The sequence below is a fragment of the Larus michahellis genome, chromosome 8 (assembly GCF_964199755.1).
Source record: "Larus michahellis chromosome 8, bLarMic1.1, whole genome shotgun sequence".
Taxonomy (NCBI): domain Eukaryota; kingdom Metazoa; phylum Chordata; class Aves; order Charadriiformes; family Laridae; genus Larus; species Larus michahellis.
In genome coordinates, this window is record NC_133903.1 from 17,658,659 (window position 1) to 17,676,791 (window position 18,133).

Consider the following 18,133-nt stretch of genomic DNA (forward strand, 5'->3'; position numbering starts at 1 on the left):
ACGCGCCAGGACCTGGTGGTTGCTCCCAGCATCACCAACAACGCAAGGGGACCAAGTCCTAGGCTGCAGGCGAAGAGAGCGGCAGAAACTGGACCAACCTCTGGCACCGTTCCTGGGAGGCAAAACCTGAAGACACCCGCACCAAAGGATGGGGTGAAGCCCGCGCTGCCCTCTAACAGCCCCGCTCTTAAAGGCTATGGGTGTTTTTACGCAGCATGTTATACTTGGAAGAAGGTGGGGAGCCTGGTCCCGGCGTCGGGGCACTGCTCCCCGCGCCCACCACGTGGGGAGAAATCCTCCAGGAGCTCGGGATGAACCAGTTCTGTAAAAGCAGGTTTTGTTTTAGTGCCCTTGAAGTGTGTCTCCCCCCCGCCTCCCGAGAACCCGGCGCTGCTTTCCGAGAAGCTGTTTGCAGAGGAAAAATATTGTTTCTCTCCCCGGTGCTGGGGCCGTATGTGACTCCGTACGACTGCTGGCAGACGGGGGGGCCTGACCTCGGGCGGCTGCCGCGCGGCCTTGAAGCCCGGCCAGCAGCGATTCTTGCCCTCCTTGGAAATCCGGGGTTTGGGGACGCACTATTGACACGAGGGCCGGTAACCCCGACAACAGCCCCTGGTCCCTCATTGTTTGCTTTTTTTAGAAAAATAAAATTTTCCTGAGCTATTTTTAATTCCTCCTTCTAAGAACTAATATCATTGTTGCAGCTCTAGGCAGGAATGAGCTCCCAGATGATTTTATTTTATTTGTTATTTATTTATTTTTCTTTAAGCTGAGCTAAGCACCAGGGAATGCAGTTGCTGCTTCTCCGCTGGGGCTAGAGCCGTGTTGGCTGGCACCGGTCAGTGATTTGGTGTCCGCGACGTGTCCCGCTGGCACCTGTTTGACGCCAGCGTGTGTTTGGGGTGGAAGGCGAGATCCAAGCCCCTTTTGCTTCGCTTAGCATGCGGCTTGCGTCCGTCACCACCCAAGGACTGGAAGGAGCATCTTAGCAAGCAGCCCTTTCAAAAAAAAAAAAAAAAAGAAAAAGAAAAAGAGAAAAAAAAAAAGCTTCTTTTTTTTTTTTTTCTCAGTGGGGAGAGCCTGCAGCCCCAGGGGTAGGGTGATGCGGAGCTTGGCTCTTCATACCCTGGGTCATGCCAAGCCTTAGCTAAACCCTGACCGCTGTGGTATGGTGGCAGCTGGCTCGGGCACACACGGAGTGATTTCCATCATGTATCAGGGCAAAGGAGAGCTCGTACCCCTCCCCAGCGGTTAGCACGCCACCCGTGCTTAAAATCCAGAAAGGGACACGATCCGCAGCTCCTAAAAATCTCTGAGCTGCGAGTTGGCAGCAATTCTCGGGTGATCCGGAGCCGAAGAGCGGGAATAACCTTTGGGAGAAGCGTGAACCGGAAGGGTGGAGGTGCCGGTTTGCAGGCAGGAGGTGCTGCCTGTCCCCCGGCTGGTGGGCAGGGGGCTCCGGGGGGGGCAGCAGGTGGGTGCTTGGGGGGGGCGGGAGCCCGGCCGAAGCCCACCGAGCTCCCGGCTATAATTAGCACTTTCCTTTGGGGATTGGCTTTCAGGACAGGGATCAGCCGGTGCGAGGGTACTGTTGCTGTAGGTTTTCGGCGGCATTATCCCATTGGGTTCGTTATCTCTGTGTTGTTAAAGGCGTGAGCGGGTTCCTCGCCTGCCTTTCCCCGGGGCGGGGGGCTGGGTGGTGCATGCAGCGGCGCTCCCCTGCCATAGCCGAGGATGTGCCCCCGAGTGCTTGCAGTTTCCCGTTTCCCTTGCTCTCCGCTGTCAGCTTTCCTAACTCTTTCCTGTTTTTTCTCCGTTTTTGCAGTCCAAATAAAAGACTCTCGAGCAAGAAGGTAGCAAGGTAAGCTCACGCTCGTATTAATGCTTGCCGGGGTTGCGCGGGGGGGGGAGGGGGGGCCTGTACTATCTGCTGGGTGTGCGGAGGGGAGGTTATCAAAATAAGTTTGCGATTTTGTACTTCTGGACGTCTTGCATAGCGCCGGGGAAAAGCGGGTTTAATCCTGAGATAGTTTGCAATAGCTGTTTTTGTGAAATCAGGGGGTTTTCGCTCGTGCGTGCAGCTGGAGGTTGGCGTCAGTCTGATTTCTTCCAGAGCAAAAGTAGGGGTGCTTTGCCCCCCACCCCCTGCCCCCGCCTCCATCCTGCCTGGCAGGGGGCATGTGGAGCGGGGAAGAAGTCTCTAGAAGGGCCCGTCCCTCCGGATTGTGTGGCGGGGCTCTCTCCTCCCCATTGTCACTGCCGTGGGTCCCTAGAGGTCTGTACACCAGCTCGGAGGGGTTTCTCCGGCACCCCAAAAAAGCCAGCCGCCTCGGACCACTCTCCGTTTCCCTTTGCTCGGTGTAAACGCTCAACGCTTGACTCTGTGGGAGCAGCCCCCCCACACCTCCCCGGGCTCGCCCAGGGGCTTTGGGGAGTTTTAGGAAACCCCACCTAGGGTTTAACGCTGTGCCGCTTCCCTCCTGCCGGACCCTCTCACATGATGCCGGTTGCCCTTTCCTCGTGGGCATTTTTATCCCTTCCTGGCAGAGGAAAAGCCGCAGGGTTTACTCTGAATCGCTGGGGCGGAGGGTCCATCCCCTCCCCGTGACACCCCGATGCTCACCTTTCCTTTCCCAGCTTCGCCATCCTTCCTCTTCCCGTCTCATCCTGCTTTTAAGAATATACCGAGGCTGACCTTAGCTGTCCTGCCTGTCCCTGCCCCACGCCAGCGGGGAGACGGGACATTGCCCTCCGCGGTCCTTGGCTTTCTCTTCGCCGGTTTCTGAGCGGGGCAGGGGTGCTGCAGAGGAATGGGCAGCTCGATTTGGGTGATGCTCGTGCTCATACCCCCGTGCCCTGCTCCCCGAGCAGCTTCTGCGTGCCTCTTCCCTCCCCTCCACGCTCTCACACCTTTTCCCTTCTCCATTTTCCCTGCGGTCAGCAATTCCTCGCCCCCGGCATGGTTTCCCCTCCTGGCAAGGAAGCAAGTCCTTGATATTACATTTCCTAGATCCGGTCATCTTACTTTCTACATCTTTGTTAAAAACACTGGCAGGAAAGAAGGTTGAAGGGAGCAGCCTGTCCCCAGGTTTCCTGTTTTAGCTCTCGTTTGTGTCCCGTGCCTGGCAGAGCAAATCTGGGGGGGTTTGGAGTTCAATCTTTTGGGAACGGAGATGCTTTGTTTTATGGAGGATTGAGCCCTTTGCGTTTGCAAGATGCTTTTCTGAGATTGTGGGACTTGAATTGGTTAATTCAGGAGTCGAGTTTAGTTTGTGATAACAAGGAGATAATGTGGTTTTGCTGCGGAGTAGAGCCAGATCCTTAAGATCAGCCCAAACCAAGCCCTTTGTCGCAGATACTGTAATTACTGAATAGAATCCCAAAGTGTTTGCTTTTAGCAATTTGGGTTTTATTTTGGTGAGGGCTCTTTCCTGATTTTTGTTATCCAGGTTCTGCTTGTGCCAAGAAATCTCAGCTGCTTAGGCCCTGTTGTGCTTGGCAGGATTTAAATGACAACTGTGCCCGAGACTTTAGAATCTAAATATATACTCGGGATGAGGATGCAAAATAAGGCTGGTACTCAACTGTGGTCCCTTCGGTAAATGCCAGTTAGGCTTCCTGAATATTTGCACGAGCCTATTGTGTCGCAGGGTGAATTTGTGAGCCCACCTTACAAATTTCTAGGGGAAAAAAACCGAGGTTTTTCTCGTTCACCTCTTGCTCGAAGCAGCACTGGCTTGGAAGGTAGATCAAGCCGCTCGTTGTAGGAGCTGTGGTGGGAGAGCAGAGCGGTTTTCTCCAGGTGGCATCTGCCTGGGGTTCACAGAGCTGGAACACGACCCCCCCTCCCCGTGGCAAGAAGCGGTTTCTCGTGCCGGGAGACGGCGGAGCGGATCTGCAGCGATACCCCGAGCGCAGACCAGCCCCTCCGAGGGGTGGGTGTCCTTTAGGTGGCTGTGGACACCAATGTCACAAGGCCTCGCTAATGATTAGCTCGCTCTCGGCTGGCGCGGCCGGTGCGGGGAGGTGGGCTGGGGATGTTTCACAACAGGTTCAGGGTGGTTTTTTTCCTCCCCTCCCTCCCTTTACACCCCTTGCCCCCCACTTTTTATTAACCTTATCAGTGGTTAGAGCAGAGTACTCTGTCCTTTGCTGGATAACACGTGGCCGTGGTACGTTCCTAAAGAAAGTGAAAAGAGGGAGCTCTTATCTCTTCCCATTCCAAAGAGCAAGAACAAACGATCATAGTATGAAGTCCCAGCAGTATGTGTCCACGTCTGCGCTCCCCTTGGCCGGTAAGCAGCCGCCCGCTCAGCCCAGTTATCCGGGCGCACCGAGGCCGTCAGCTTATTGGAGAACTTGGTGGTGAGAAGGACCTGCCCCACACCGTCCTTTGCCATAGATCCTGCGGCCCGAGAAGGAGCAGAGCTATTAAATCCCCTTGGAAAAGGAGGAGGGGAGAGAAGGGACCGCGTCCAGCAATAGCGGTCGTCGTCTGAGGTTGCCATGTCGTGTGATGTTCGCTCTAATGTTGGCGTTGCTGTGGGTTGGGGTGGTTTGTCTCCATTATAGGCAGTTGCATCAGACGAGCGCGCTGTCCGTGGGGGTGATGGAGGAGCCTTACCGGGAGACGCTGGAGTGTACAGAAGAGGACATCACGGACAAGGTAAGAGCGGGGCTGTCTGCTATCCTGGAGCACGCCACGGCTCGCAATGCCCTGCAATCCCCGGGCAGGACTCGGGCTGGAGCTTCTCTTGCTGCCACCGGGTAGATCCGTGCAGGTGGGACACAGGAACCCCTCGGCAAGGGGATGGAGAGCGAGAGCACTCCGTGTTGAACTGCAGAGGTCCTGTGTTGCGTCAGGAGGTGGCACTGGTGCCTTCTCCTGGGGACGGCAGTGTGCTGTCCCGCTTGCAGCCCCCTCCAGCTCTCTGGCAGGGAGGGAGCGGGCAGCTCTCTGCAAGGCTGCGTTTTCACTTCTGCTTCATGCAACCAGACGTCCTCAATTTCTGCTTTTCCAAAATGAGCGAAATCGCCCGATGCGAAACGAGGACTTCCTTTCCTCGGCACGCTCTTGCCGCTGCTGCTCGTGCCATCAGGATGTCAGGCTGATTCTGTGCCGGTCCTGTTGGGTTTTACGAGGAAAGGGTTGTAGGGCAAGATAGGAGCGGTGCAGGAGCATGAGAAAGCTTTTGTTTGAGCCACCTCCCCATAAAAATAGCTAAGGGAAAGCAGGAAAGGTAAAGATGGGTGAGTTGTGGCTTGCGCAAGTATTCGCTGCAGTCCCAAAACACCTTGAAAATGGCTTTTTAATTCTGGAATCGCAACTAGCTGCAATGGAGCAGCATGTGAAAGAGAAATGCATATGTGTGTGTGGCTGCACTCGGATATAATTACAATGCATAGAAGACCTTTAAAAGAATTTTTAAAACAATGTGTTTCCAAGTCTGAAAGTTGAATAAAACACTCATGTTCCTGAAGGCATCTGGCTTGGGAAACCGCGTATGCACTTCTGGGAGGAGCCGTGCGTCTCTGTATGTTTCTTTTTTAAGACACTTAGTTGTCGCTTGCCGTTCTCCCCAGAGCGATGGTTTGGGTTTTGCAGACAGGATCCTGGTTGCGTCTCGTTCGTGATTGTTCTTTATGGGTATAAATGGGATTTTGGGGACCACGAACTCTGTCCTGCTGCAGTTTCCCACCCACCGACCCACACTCCTGCTTGGGTGGGATGTGGAAGGGTGCTCCCGGCCCCCCTTTGCTCTTCAAAGCTGTGCACTATTTAGGGAAAATGAATGAAAATGCAAATAGAGCTGAAATAAGCCCCGTATAGGTGCAGGGGGCTGTACACATCTCTGATCCTTCCCCACCAGCTCCCGTCGTTTCCTCCTAGGTGGCTTTATTTACGGGTAGCTGTGAACCCAGGGTCTTTCAGTCCTGGTTTCAGGTTCTCCCCAGCCTCAGGGCAGCAGAGCTCTGGGGATCCAGCTGGGATCCCTTTAGACCCCCAGGGAGGATTTTATCATGAAGAGTATGAAGAAAATGAAGTGTTTGGCCTCGTATCGGTACATAGGATGCTTTAAATCAAGGCATGGCTACCTGAGTCCGGTGGCAGACAGCCATTTTTAAGAAGGTGGCCCAAGAGCGAGCCCCAGCGATGGCTCGTGCAGCTCAGGCCGCTTGGTGCGGTGAAGAGCGGGATGCGGGTGATGCCGGGAGCTGTGTCGGGGTGAATCGGCAAGTGGGGAGCGCCTGCACGACGCGCTGGAGGTGGTGGGAGCTGCTCCGGCACTCGGTGTCACTTTGCCAGCGGGTTTAGGCATGAATGACTGATCCTCCCCTCTCCCGTCGCGCAGGTGGTCTTCCTGGAGAAGCGGGTGACGGAGCTGGAGAAGGACACGGCTGCTAATGGCGAGCAGCACAGCCGCCTCAAGCAGGAAAACCTGCAGCTCGTCCACAGGTGAGGAAACCCGGCTTGTGCCGGGGCCAAAATACAGCTTAACGTCATTGGTGCTGCCTGTCCTCACCCCCTGCCTTGCCCCAGAGCCGGCTGCCGGCACTACCAGAGCATGCGGGGAAAGGAGACAGTGGGAAAGACACAGACAGAAAATAGCTGGAAAGCTTCACAGCTCTGCCCTCGACGATCCGATCCCGGCCTGGCCGTGATTTAAATCCAGCCTTCTCTGCACGAGGGCCGTGTGCGGGATCGCAGCGCCCTGCGCACACGCTTTTCTGGGGCTCCGGCAAATTCCCAGGAGCTCAGGAAACTCTTTGCAGCTCAGCCGGGACAAACGGCCCGCCTGCTGGCATCTCTCTCCTTTGCAATATTCTGCTCGCTATGATAGTGCTTTTTAGCTTTTTTTTTTTTTTTTTTTTTTTTAAGATCTTGGGTGGTTTTATGCACCGCCCACCTTCTGAGTGTTCACCCTGAAAGGTCTCTCTGGAGCTCCAGAGCTCCAGGGGAGCTCAGAGGACCGCAGAGGGGGTGATGCTCCTTGGAAAGCTTCCCGTTCAAGGAGAACATACTCTATATGGACCCTTTCGCCCTCACTTCACCCATTAAATCTGGGTGGGAGGTACAGCAAGGGTCCCTACTACCCATCTCTGCCCTCCCCACAGCCAGCCTTGATCCTGCCGCTTTCGGAACCCAGCTGGGGCGCAGCCCTTTGGATCCCGTTTGATGTAATCACCTTCCTTACTAATCTGGCAGGCTTCTCTCTTCCAGCAGCGTATTTACCCTCAGCAGATAAACCCGGCAGGAGTTTATCTATAGGGCTGTAAGACTGTTAAGTAACACTCGTGTCAGGGAACCGAGCAATGCAAACAGAGGTTCCTCTAAGCCCCGATAAACTTTGCAGCGAGGGAAAGGTTTTCACTTCAGCAGCTTGGCCCAGAAGTGTCAGTCGGCTTTTAATCAAGTAAAGCCCCGAGCGTACTCGTTGCCGGTTGAGGAATGGGTTCGTCTGGCCAAAAAGCCTTCCCCACCCGCCGGTGCCAAGCGATGGCGTGAACTCCAGCGCACCGGCCTCCTGAGGAACCTCAGCTCTCCCCCGGCTGCCGGGCTTGAAGGCCAACAGGGAGCAAGCTTCAGGAGCAGCCCCGGAGGCGGTGGAGGCAGGTTCAGACCCTTGTGGGCATTAAAGGGCCTGGGCAGGGATGTCCCCCCCCCGCCAGCATCCCTGTGTCCCTCACTGGGGGATGCTGGACACAGCCTCCGGCTCCCCGGGCAGCTTCTTGCACAGCCTGGGGGGGACCAGGCAGGCAGCGCTGGTGGTCTTGTCTTCTGAGTGTTGTGAGCTCTGCGGGGTGTCAGTGGCCGCTCACGCTCAGTCTGGCAACGCTGGCTCAGTCGGTTATTTAACGATCGGAGTTCTTCTTCAGCCTGCATGGCAAATACAGGCGGGTTTGGGGCAGCACGGGCGTACTGCCGTGGGCTTGAGCTTCATCGGTTGCGTGGCTTTTGTTTGTTTGCATCTGTAATGCCAAGGTTGGGAAGTTTTAAGAAACATTTCCACTCGTTTCCCCCTGCTCGCAGCTTAATTTAAATACATGGGTGGCTTTTTTTTTGCATAAGCAAAATACTTCTCTAGCTGCTCTTTTTTTTTTTTTTTTTTGTTTTGTTTTGTTTTGGAGAAAACTGGCAATTACAAACCCAGGAGCGAGATGCTGGAGCTGTCGTTGCCCACCGGCAGTCTCAGGAGCAAGTGGAAATGGCTGTTATGCCGGCACACAGAGAAAGCTGACCTGCAGATCCCATAGTTTTTGTTGGGAAAACGGGAGAGTGAATAGGAGGAGGACTGGGATGAGGTGTTCCCATGAAGTAGCTCGTTCTGGGTGAGGCTGTGACTGTGACCCACAGGTTGTGGGTTGTAAAATTACTACTGTGCTTGCTCACCTCACCCCCTCGATGGCCTCCCTCTTAAAAAGGGTTTTGGTGCAGCCTGGCGACTTAAAAAAAAAAAAAAACTAGATAGAGATAATACCAGCACGTACCACCTTATTGCTGGCCAGCAGCGGTGTCCTTGGGGATTCCACGGACCGTGTTGCGTTCCCACTGCATCTGCTGGGATGAAGTGAAGCCCTCGGACACCTGCTGCTTGAGACGGTGATGTGCTTCCCCTGACAGCTCGCTCTGTTGCACGGTCTCCTTCTCCCCGTTATTCCGCGGGGTGGGAGGAAAGGCTGGGAAGGGAGTTTGATCCCTCCCTGCGGATGGCAGCGTGCCGGGGGTGAGCCGTTGGGAGCGATTAATCCTCTCTTTCTCTCTCTCTCCGCAGAGCGAACGCTCTCGAGGAACAGCTGAAGGAGCAGGAGCTGAGAGCTGACCAAACGCTCCTGGAGGAGATCAAGAAGCAGAGGGAGCTGCTGAGCAAAATGGAGAGGGAGAAGAGCATCGAGATTGAGAACCTGCAGGCCAGGTGGGGCTGGGGCAGGGCTGGGTGGTGGCAGGGCTGCCGGACCCATGCGTACACGCTGGAATATATGAACGGGCTGACGCTTTGCAACCGCAGCCTTTGGGGAGACCAAGTGTGGTAGGCAGTGAGTTTAATTTGTTTAAAGGTATATAAAGTCATTATAAACCCGGAGTTTTGGCTACTTCTCCTACCTTCATCCCCCAAGTCAAGCCCCTCCGTGAACCTGCTCTCAGACTATTGGAATTTCCCAGGTGCAGTTTAAATTTAGCTCACGTTCTCCATCCGTGGGCCTGCCCCACAGCGTGAGAATGAAGAGGTGGTTTGTTCCCGTGAATGACCCGTGGAAGTACATTTTTTCCACCTTCATGGAAAAAGGCAAATGTCTGGGAAGGAAGAGCCGTCGGCCAGGCAGTGTCCCGGACAGGGCGTTTCCAAAGGAATAAGTGGGGTGGGAGAGGTATCATTTATTTCACGGCTGTATTTTTGATGGGGTATTTCTTGCTGCTTCTCCAGGATGTGTTTTCCTATTGTTCAACCCTTGCAGTAAATGAAAGATGAAGGCACTGGGGCTTTTTACCGGGCTTGTAGCAGGACAGTTACCGTGACAAAGGGATGTTACTTCGCCTGGAGAAGGCAAAGCCAAAACCCTCTCTGAAACCTCTGACTCTGCCCAGGCGATGTGGCTGCTTTTTGGTGCCTAACGCTGAGGCTTGTCCAGGGACTGATGAAGCCCTTGGCCTAAAGAATAGCGTTGGACTGGTTGAGGAGGGGTGGCACTGGACGGCAGACCCACCAGAAGTCATGTGGATGCCCCTTTTTTTCCCCGGGCAGTAGAAAGAGTGAAAGTCTCAGGGTTTGCTTTGAAAAAATAAATCACTGCTGGCTTGCCTTCAGCGGGTCCTGCTTTGATAGTGATTTTTTTTAACCAAATCTCCTACAGTTGGGGTGTTTGGGGGAGTTTCTTACCCATCTCTCTGCTGTTGCAGGCTGCAGCAGCTGGATGACGAGAACAGCGAGCTGAGATCCTGCGTCCCTTGTTTAAAAGCCAACATTGAGAGACTGGAGGAGGTGAGGACCGCGTGCGCTCGGGGTAGCCAAGCCGGAGTTTCTGGGTTCTCACCCGGCTGCAGCTGAAATCCGCATTTACACGAAGGCTTTACGTGAGATCTGTTTAATGTAACGAGCAAACCGGCTTCTTCTGCCTTCCAGCGCCTGCAGACCTCCCCCCGGACCAGAGCTATCCCATAGCGCTATCCGTGCAGGTTCCCAGTGTTTGGCTTGGAAACTGGGATTAACGAACCCCGCTAATAAATCTCTCTGTGCCAGAGCAGCCTGCGGGAAGCAGAGCCGCAGGCTGCAGCGATGGCAGCCCTGTCCTGCCTGCTTAGGAGGGGACTCGTGCCCTCTTGTGGAAGCTTGTCCCCATCCCTGTGGCTGTTGTCCGCAGCTGGACAGTCCTCTGTGAGGGAGGAAGAGGAGCGGGTGTGCTTCATCCCTGCGTCCTGCCCGGGTAGATAAGTACGCTGCGATTTTCATGTTGAGTCTTCAAAGCGCCGTGTTATCTCCCAGATCCTCTCCCCCCTCACCCTGCTCAGGATTTGAGGCCATTCAGGGCCAGGGTGAGAGGCTTCCCAAGGCGCCGCAGCCCCCATGGGCTGGACAAGAGCCTCATTTTTTGGAAAGAATGTGGGTTACAAATGTAACATCTGGTAGAAAGGCTGCGTTTTGTTTCTGTTCACGCTCGTGGCAGACGTAAGATGAAAATTTAAGTGAAATCAAACCTGTCTACCCAGCTGAAGGCCCTCAAGTGTTTCATCCACTGGCAGGTTTTGAGCCTGCGGGAGAGCGTGGCAGCTCCATCTGTACCCGATGTGGCCACCGTGAAGTGGTCCTCATCTGCCAAGACCTTGTAAACTCAGTGCATTTGAGGCTGGGGGCAGGAGAACCACTGTGGACCTGAGGATGAACTTCCTGCCTGGGTTTGTTTCAGCCCCATGAAGTCGGTTTGGATCCTTAATCCCTCTGCAGAGCAGTGCTGCTTTGCTCCACGGTTAACGGGATTAACGAGGAGAGGCGCGACCGCTGTCCCTCCCTGCCGAGGAGAGGAGCCCTGCTCATCACCCGCTGTCTCGTACCTTGTCAGAAATCAAGATTTCACTGTCTGCGTTGCATTTTTTTACTGGTGCTGTGCTCCACGGGCCAGGGCACCCCCACACCCAGCAGCTGAAGCTGCTCCTCGCCTCTTGGTGGGACGGACCATCCAGCACCAGCTTTGCTTGGTGGCAATTTTTTTCTTTCTGGAAACCAAAAACCTTCCTCGCGGGGCGAACCAGGCTGGAAGCTGTGAGCTGGGGGAGGAGTTGAACTGGTCGTAGACAGAAGGGTGCTGCTGTACGGGGAAGTGTACTGCCCAGGGCTGTTGTCATCACCCAGGGACAAGCTTTACCTGCCATCTCAAATGTTCAGCCAAGGCTTTGAGTATAAGAAGGGGGCAGAGCGGGAGAGCTGGGCTCTCCCAGGATGTTGTACGTCCTGGGCTCTCCCAGGATGTTGTACAACAGGATGTTGTACGTCCTGGCTTGAACTGGCCTTGTGTCAACCCTTGATTAAATTCTCTTCTCTCTGAAATGCATGAGCACCCCCAGAGTGGCTTAAGATCTTAGATTCCTGGCTTTTCTGAAATTCAGACCGAAGGAACCGTATGGTTTAATGTCTTCTCCTTGGCCGGTAGCCTTCTGTGCTGGCCCCAGTCCTGCCCAAGCCGTGTCCCATGCCAGCGCCGCACCGCCCGCGAACCTGCACGACTGCGGATATTTGCCTGCGTGCATTTTAGTCTCGAGTCATCTTTTATTTACCTCTCTCTCAGCGCTGCTATTTTGGTGGGCGGCTCTTGTGCCGCTGCCAAAGCGCTCGGGCTCTGAAGCCCTCTGACGGGCAAACGAGATCCCAGCAGGCAGAGCATCCGCCTGCGTCAGCGAGAAGAGCCTTCCCCGCGGCGCTCAGCGTGCACCGTGTCCTTCAGCTGGTGGGGAGAGCCCCAGCGGCGCCGAATGAAGAACTGACTCTCGCCTTCTGTGTCTTTAACAGGAGAAGCAGAAGCTGCTGGATGAGATCGAAGACCTCACCGTGCAGCTCACGGAGGAGCAGGAGAAAAAGAGGAAGATGGGGGACAAGCTGAGTCAGGAGAGGCACCAGTTTCAGAAGGAGAAGGAGTCGACGCAGGAGGTGAGTAGAGTCCTCGCTGCCTCCCTGTCCTGCTGCTCCCCCAAATTAGGGCTAGGTGGGGAAGCCGGCCTCGGCAGCCTCTCCAAAAATGGATGTAAGTGGAGCATTTAGTCCTGCCTGGGCAGAGAAGGAAGGTATGGCAATATAGCTATGGAATAGCTATGGCTTTTGCCTGCATTAAAATTCAGCCGAGTGTGTCTGCGTCTGCAAACCCGGTGGGACTGTGCCGCCCTGGCCCATTCCCGCGGGGCCTTTTTCTGCATCACAGGAGGGGTGGCAGAAGCACGGTGACAATGACACGTGGAGCCAGGAGGCGGGAGGAGAGGGCTGCGAGGCTGCTTGGGTGAGAGCTGCCAGCTCCTGTGTGCTTGGGGCCAGAAACGCAGTCCGCCCCCCTGCCCCCCGGCCCCTTCCAGGTGTCTGCGTGGTTGGTTAGTTCCAGCTGGAGGCTCAAGCAGGGCTTGCTGTTGTGGGAGGAAAGGAGCGTTGGGCCTCAAAAGTGGAAATTCTTATTGTTTTGGCGATTCTGAGAGCACTCGGGTGAGACGGGGATTCACGGCGCTGTGGCAGGAGGGAGCTGCCCGAGCAGGTGCCCACATCGCTGGGGGTCGGGAGGGTCTGTCTGCTGCTGCAGACCCGGAGCTGATGCCTTTGGTGCTCCATCAAAGTCCTTCCAGGGCTGCTCTCATGTATTTAAGTAGCTCCCCTTCTCCTGTTCGTTAGAGGCGGGGGGGAGGAAGGGGAAGCTCTGTGCGCCCCAGAAAGGCTCCATTAATCCTGCAGTCCGTGGGGTTGCTGCCGGCTGGGTGACAGCCCATCTGTCCTACCAGCCAGGACCAGGGGATGTGGCACTCAGTTGTCCCCTTCCCTTGTGCTGCAGCTCATCGAGGACCTCAGGAAGCAGCTGGAGCACTTGCAACTCTTCAAACTGGAAGCTGAGCAGCGAAGGGGCAGGAGCAGCAGCATGGGGCTCCAGGAATACAACAGCAGGACGCGGGAGACCGAGCTGGAGCAGGAGATCAAGCAGCTCAAGCAGGTGTGCGGGGCTGGGCGGGGAGGGAAGCGTCTCAGCTGCTCGGTCTGCAAAAAGGGATGCTGAACCCCTGACACGGAGGGGTGGTCAGCAGTGGGGCTGGGGGCTCCCTCCCGAAGAGCTGACCCTGGATCCTGCAGCTCGCTGCTTTCCTGCTCTCCTGTCCTGGGCCAGGAGAGGTTGGCGCTTTCCTCCGAAGGATGGCATGTGCATTCCAGAGCTCCCCTGCAGTGTCCCCTGGGTCTCCCCAGCGTATCCCATGTTTCAGAGGTTCTCCAGGCTCTGCCGAGGCTGAGCCAGGAGACCGTGCCCTGTTCCCAGTGCCGTATGAGTAAGCTGCTGGTCGGGACGAAAGACCCTGCCTTCCCCCCGGATCTGCTCTGAGGGCACCACGTGCTTCAGCAGCATCTGGTTTGTCTGTTGTGAACAGGATAACAGGAACCTGAAGGAGCAGAACGATGAACTCAACGGACAGATCATTAACTTGAGCATCCAGGGAGCCAAGAACCTCTTCTCAGCCTCCTTCTCTGAATCCCTGGCAGCGGAGATCAGCTCGGTCTCCAGAGACGAGGTATGGCCTTACCTCAAACCGCATCTTCCCAGGATGGCTGGTGCGTTTCCTCTCCTCTCAGCCAACCCAGGGCCTGGGAGGAGCTGATGTGGCCCTGTCTGTGGTCCAGCTCCCCCACAAAATTCACTTGAAAGCGGTCGCGAGCAATAAGAAATACCCACGCAACTATTTGAAGAGCTTGTAGGACTTATCCTGCCTGCCAGCCCTCCTTCCTGGGAACGGGGGAAGCTGCCGCCTCCCAGTTTGCTGATACTGGCGGCTCCGCTTTGCCCATCCTGTGACTGCCTTCCTCTTCCTGGGACAAGCCAGCGAGCACGGGGCGGGGGGGGTGTGTGTCTGTCTGTTGTTGTCTTAAAACAGATTTTAAGACAACTTAAAAGAGAGTTTTCTTAAGACAGCTTAAGATTTTAAAGGTCTTGGCTTCTCCGGCACATGCTCCCCCTGCTCCCCGTGGCCGAGTGTGAGCCCACCGAAGGGTCAGAGTTACACCTTTCAGACCCTGAGAAGCGTAATGGGAAAACACCCATGTTTTGGGGGCCAAAGGGAGATGCAAAGCTCCCTGCTTTCTCCGAGGTCCCATCTGGCTGAGAAATTGAGGAAGGAGAGGAGTGCGCAGGGCCGGCAGCTGAGGGCATCTCCTCTTCTTCAAGCCAGAGCCTGCTCAAGCAGGGAGGAAGGCTGGGGGATGCCCCAGAGATACCAGTACGTATTCCTCGAGCAATTGGCCGTCTGGTCCCCGGCAGCGATGCCGTGCAACGCTTGTAGACGGCCAGGAACGGCCCACGCCTGAATGAAGAAGGGGGGAAACCTCCGTGGGTGCAGAGAGCCACGAAAAACCCCCTCTTTGCTCCCCAGGCAGCGGCCGGCGGTGAGCGCTCACTCCCTTTCTCCTTCCCTTTGCAGCTCATGGAAGCAATTCAGAAGCAAGAGGAGATCAACTTCCGTCTGCAGGACTACATCGACAGGATCATCGTGGCCATCATGGAGACGAATCCCTCCATCCTGGAAGTGAAATAAGGGCGGCCGAGAGCCGCCGGCTGCGTGCTTGTCGATGGCTGTGGATTTGGTGCTCTGAGAGGATGAAGAGGGACTCGAAACATCTTTGCTCTTGATGAAGGCACTAGGAAGCATCCCGTCGGATCGGTGGGTGAATTAGCCAGCGGACCCGGGAAAAAAGAAAACCAGCAGCAAGGCTTTTGTTGTCTGACTCCGTTATTTTGAAGCCCTTCTGGTTTTGAGGGGTGAAAGGGAACCTGGAGAAGAAACGTAGGCAACGGACAGCTGGAGGAAGGACCTGCGTCGGCCCCGCTACGCGTGAAGCTGGGAACTGTCCTGCCAGCGGTGTCAGACCCTCCAGTGCGCGGGGAGCCGTGAGGAGAGGGTTTCTCGGAACTGCGGGATAACGGGAAGGAGAAGGAAGCGACGGAGCTGACATTTTTTCCCTTGCTGCCCGGTCCAGCCCAAGTATCTGCTTTGCCAAAGTGTCCCTGACACACTCACTCAACTGGGGCAGATCTGGGAGAGAGGGAAACGTGTCCCAGACTCGTAGAGGCGGTTGGTGGTTTTGTTTTTGTTTTTTTTTTGTTGTTGTTGTCGTTTGTTTTTTTTAATTAACTTAATGCAAATGTCCTCATTCAAGCTGGCGCGGTTAATCCTTGCCCTGCCACTTCTGCTTGGGAAGGGGTTGTGTGCGGAGTGTTTGCCGGCTCCTCTCTCGCTCGCCGGTGGCAGAAAGAGGCGGGGGAGCGGCTGGTTTTGGGGACAGGGCGTTAAGCGCACTTTGTCACCTGCCTCCTTATTTATTTTTTTTTTTTTTTTTTTTGCTCTGTGGCTCACTACCGTCGGCGCGCCTGGGCTCTGCTGCCCTTCTTCTCGTTCCCGGCTCATCTGCGGGCGTCCATCGAGCCGGGCTGGCTCTGGGAGGAGGAGATGTCCCCTCGGCCCCAGCTGCGGCCACACGGGTGCTGTCTGTCTGTCCAGCCTGCAGGGACCGGGGAAAGGCTGCGACTCTTCAACTTGCACTGGAGGCTGGTCCCGGCCGCCTCTCCCTGTCGCCTGGCCCGGCGCGGGGACACGCAGCGGCCCAGGGTGGTCAGGGTGAGGTCTGGAACCTCCCTGGGAGCCCCAGCGGAGAGGGGCTGAGCTCTCCACCTTGCCTCCCAAGGTCCTCAATGCTTGGGGACAGTGGCCTGTGCCATTCCCTGCCGGAGCAGGGCTCTGCTGGTGATAGCTCCTGGAGGGAGAGCCCTCTCCGCTTGCCTTTCCCCGCTCTTTCCCTGCGCTGCGGCCGGGGACGGAACCGCTGCTCTCATTTCCCAGCCCCCTTGGCATCAGCCAAGGGCTCGAATCTCCGTGCCGTAGGGCAGAGGAGACCGGAGGCGACAACAGCAGCTCCCTGGGAAACAAACAAAAGCCATGTTTACATCAGACAGCTTTTGGCTTGCTGGCACCAGCGGCCGTGGCAGAGCGTGACCCCGGGGAGCAGCCACTTTACCTGACCTGCTCCTCTCCAGCTCCCGGGAGGAGACGGACAGCGGCCCCCCAGGGATGTGGCTTCACATTTAATACGTCAGACACCCCCCACCCGCCCCTGCAAAAAGAAAAAGCGGTTTCTTTTTCCTGCTTTGTCAGGTTTTAGAAATGGCGGGGTGGCCTGGAAAAAGAGAAGCCGCAGCGCTCCCTTGGCCGCTGGATTCCCGCTGCTCCTCCCCGGAACGCTGCCACGCGGGCGGCACGTCTCCTTCCCCACCTCGCCCTCCGTCCCCCGCAGGGTGACGCTGGCCGGGAGAGGTGGCAGCTGCCGCAGCCTTAGTCCCTGCCGGGGCGGTCCTCAGTGGCTCGTGGGTCCCCTGCGCTGCCGGCCCCGGGGAAATTGGCCGAGCCCCCCCCCGCCACCCCTACCGCCATCACCCTCCTTCTTCCACCACATCGCCTCTGGGTGCTCAGCCCCCCCGGTGGCCTTGTCCGAGGCGCAGCGGGGTGGGGACGAACCCCAAAAAACCCTTTTGGGCGAGGGACGGGGACACCTCGCACCGCACCCCCCGCCCCCCTACACCCAGCCATCCGCTCCCCCCCCCCCGCCCCGAGCCCGCGGGAAGAAGCCACGTAATGTACATTTCCAGAGAAGTTTTGGGTGTAAATCAGTGTATACTTGGAGAGGGAAAATTTTTCTATCTTGTAGAGTAGGTATTTTTATAGAATGAAGGTCGATCATTTTTTTAATACTTTAAAGAAGAGAGAAATGTTATCTGTGTATACACAAAAGCATATATATATATATATATATATGTATAAATATATAAATATCGGAGATCTGCCTTTCTCGACTTGGGATCACGGGATCCCCAGTGCAAACAATCGTCTTTTTTCCTGTCGCTCACAAAGAGGTACTGTAACTGTAAATAAGCACTGGGAAAAAGTTTTAAGCAAACAAAAGCACTGACTTGCACATTCACCATGCTTTAAAGTCCCTATGGAAAAAAAAACAAAAACAAAAAACTGTACTTCCCGAAAAATGTTCCTCTTTCCCCACCGGTATGTGAAGGAAGTTTTCCTCCTGCGCCCCCTCTGCCCCCCCCCCCAAAAAAAAAAAGAGGCAAAAACAGTATTGTCTTAAATGATGTATCAATTCTTGTCAGATTAAAAGCTGTTACTATTCCTGCCCGCAGACCTTCTTTCCGCAGGGACGGCTGGGAGCATCCCCAGCATCCAAGGGGGCTGGATGGGGCTGGAAATACCCCTACCCCCTTTTTTTTTTTTTTTTTTTTTTGCTGGGGGGGGGAGTTGAGGATGGGGGAGGCTGGACCCAACTGGTTCCAGAGGGGTCAAAGGGAGCCAAAACCTCCCCTTTGGCTGAGCCGTGCTGGTGGGAACTTGGCGGGGGGGGATTCACCCTTTGGGGTCCAGGTGGGGTGAGGGACCTTTGGAGGTGGCCTTGTCCCCCCCTTCCTGGGGTGTCCCCCTGCTCTGGAGGGTTTGGAGGCGGCTGATACAGGGCCAGGCTGCAGCTTGGCACCAGCAGGGACTCGCCTGGGGCTGCTCTGGGTGAGGATGGGGAGGTTTTCGCTTTTCCGTACCTTGCTGAAACCCTCCCAGCGCTCGGCTAAACTCTAAAAATCCCTTCAACGCCCTAAAACGCCCCGTTGAGCCGCTCCACACCCGCCTCGGCTTCTCTCTGCCTCCTCCCAGGGCCCCTGTAAGCCCCCCAAAAAAGGGCTCAAACCTGCAAAAAAACCAAAACAAACAAAAAAACCCTCTCAGCTCCCGCGGTGCCTCCGGACGACTCCGATGAACTCCTGCTCCGAACTCCTCCCGAGTTGCCGCAAAGGGGCTCTGAGCTCCTCCGGCGTGCTGGGAAATGCCTCTGAAATGCTCAGAGCTCTCTAAAAACGC

General features: G+C 55.9%; 1 protein-coding gene across 7 annotated transcripts in view; it reads left to right on the forward strand.

Moving 5' to 3' along the window:
• Window positions 1–15,519, forward strand: part of RAB11FIP3 (RAB11 family interacting protein 3) — an 83,978-nt gene extending 68,459 nt beyond the window's left edge. For all 7 annotated transcript variants that reach the window (XM_074598037.1, XM_074598036.1, XM_074598041.1 and 4 more), the window contains 9 exons: window positions 1,826–1,861; window positions 4,573–4,666; window positions 6,354–6,457; window positions 8,775–8,915; window positions 9,899–9,980; window positions 12,000–12,137; window positions 13,018–13,173; window positions 13,601–13,741; window positions 14,645–15,519. In XM_074598037.1, the coding sequence (XP_074454138.1) occupies window positions 1,826–1,861; window positions 4,573–4,666; window positions 6,354–6,457; window positions 8,775–8,915; window positions 9,899–9,980; window positions 12,000–12,137; window positions 13,018–13,173; window positions 13,601–13,741; window positions 14,645–14,758 (1,006 nt within the window). In that variant the 3' untranslated portion in view covers window positions 14,759–15,519. The remainder of the gene's footprint in view (window positions 1–1,825; window positions 1,862–4,572; window positions 4,667–6,353; window positions 6,458–8,774; window positions 8,916–9,898; window positions 9,981–11,999; window positions 12,138–13,017; window positions 13,174–13,600; window positions 13,742–14,644) is intronic.
• The last annotated feature ends 2,614 nt before the right edge of the window (window positions 15,520–18,133 follow it).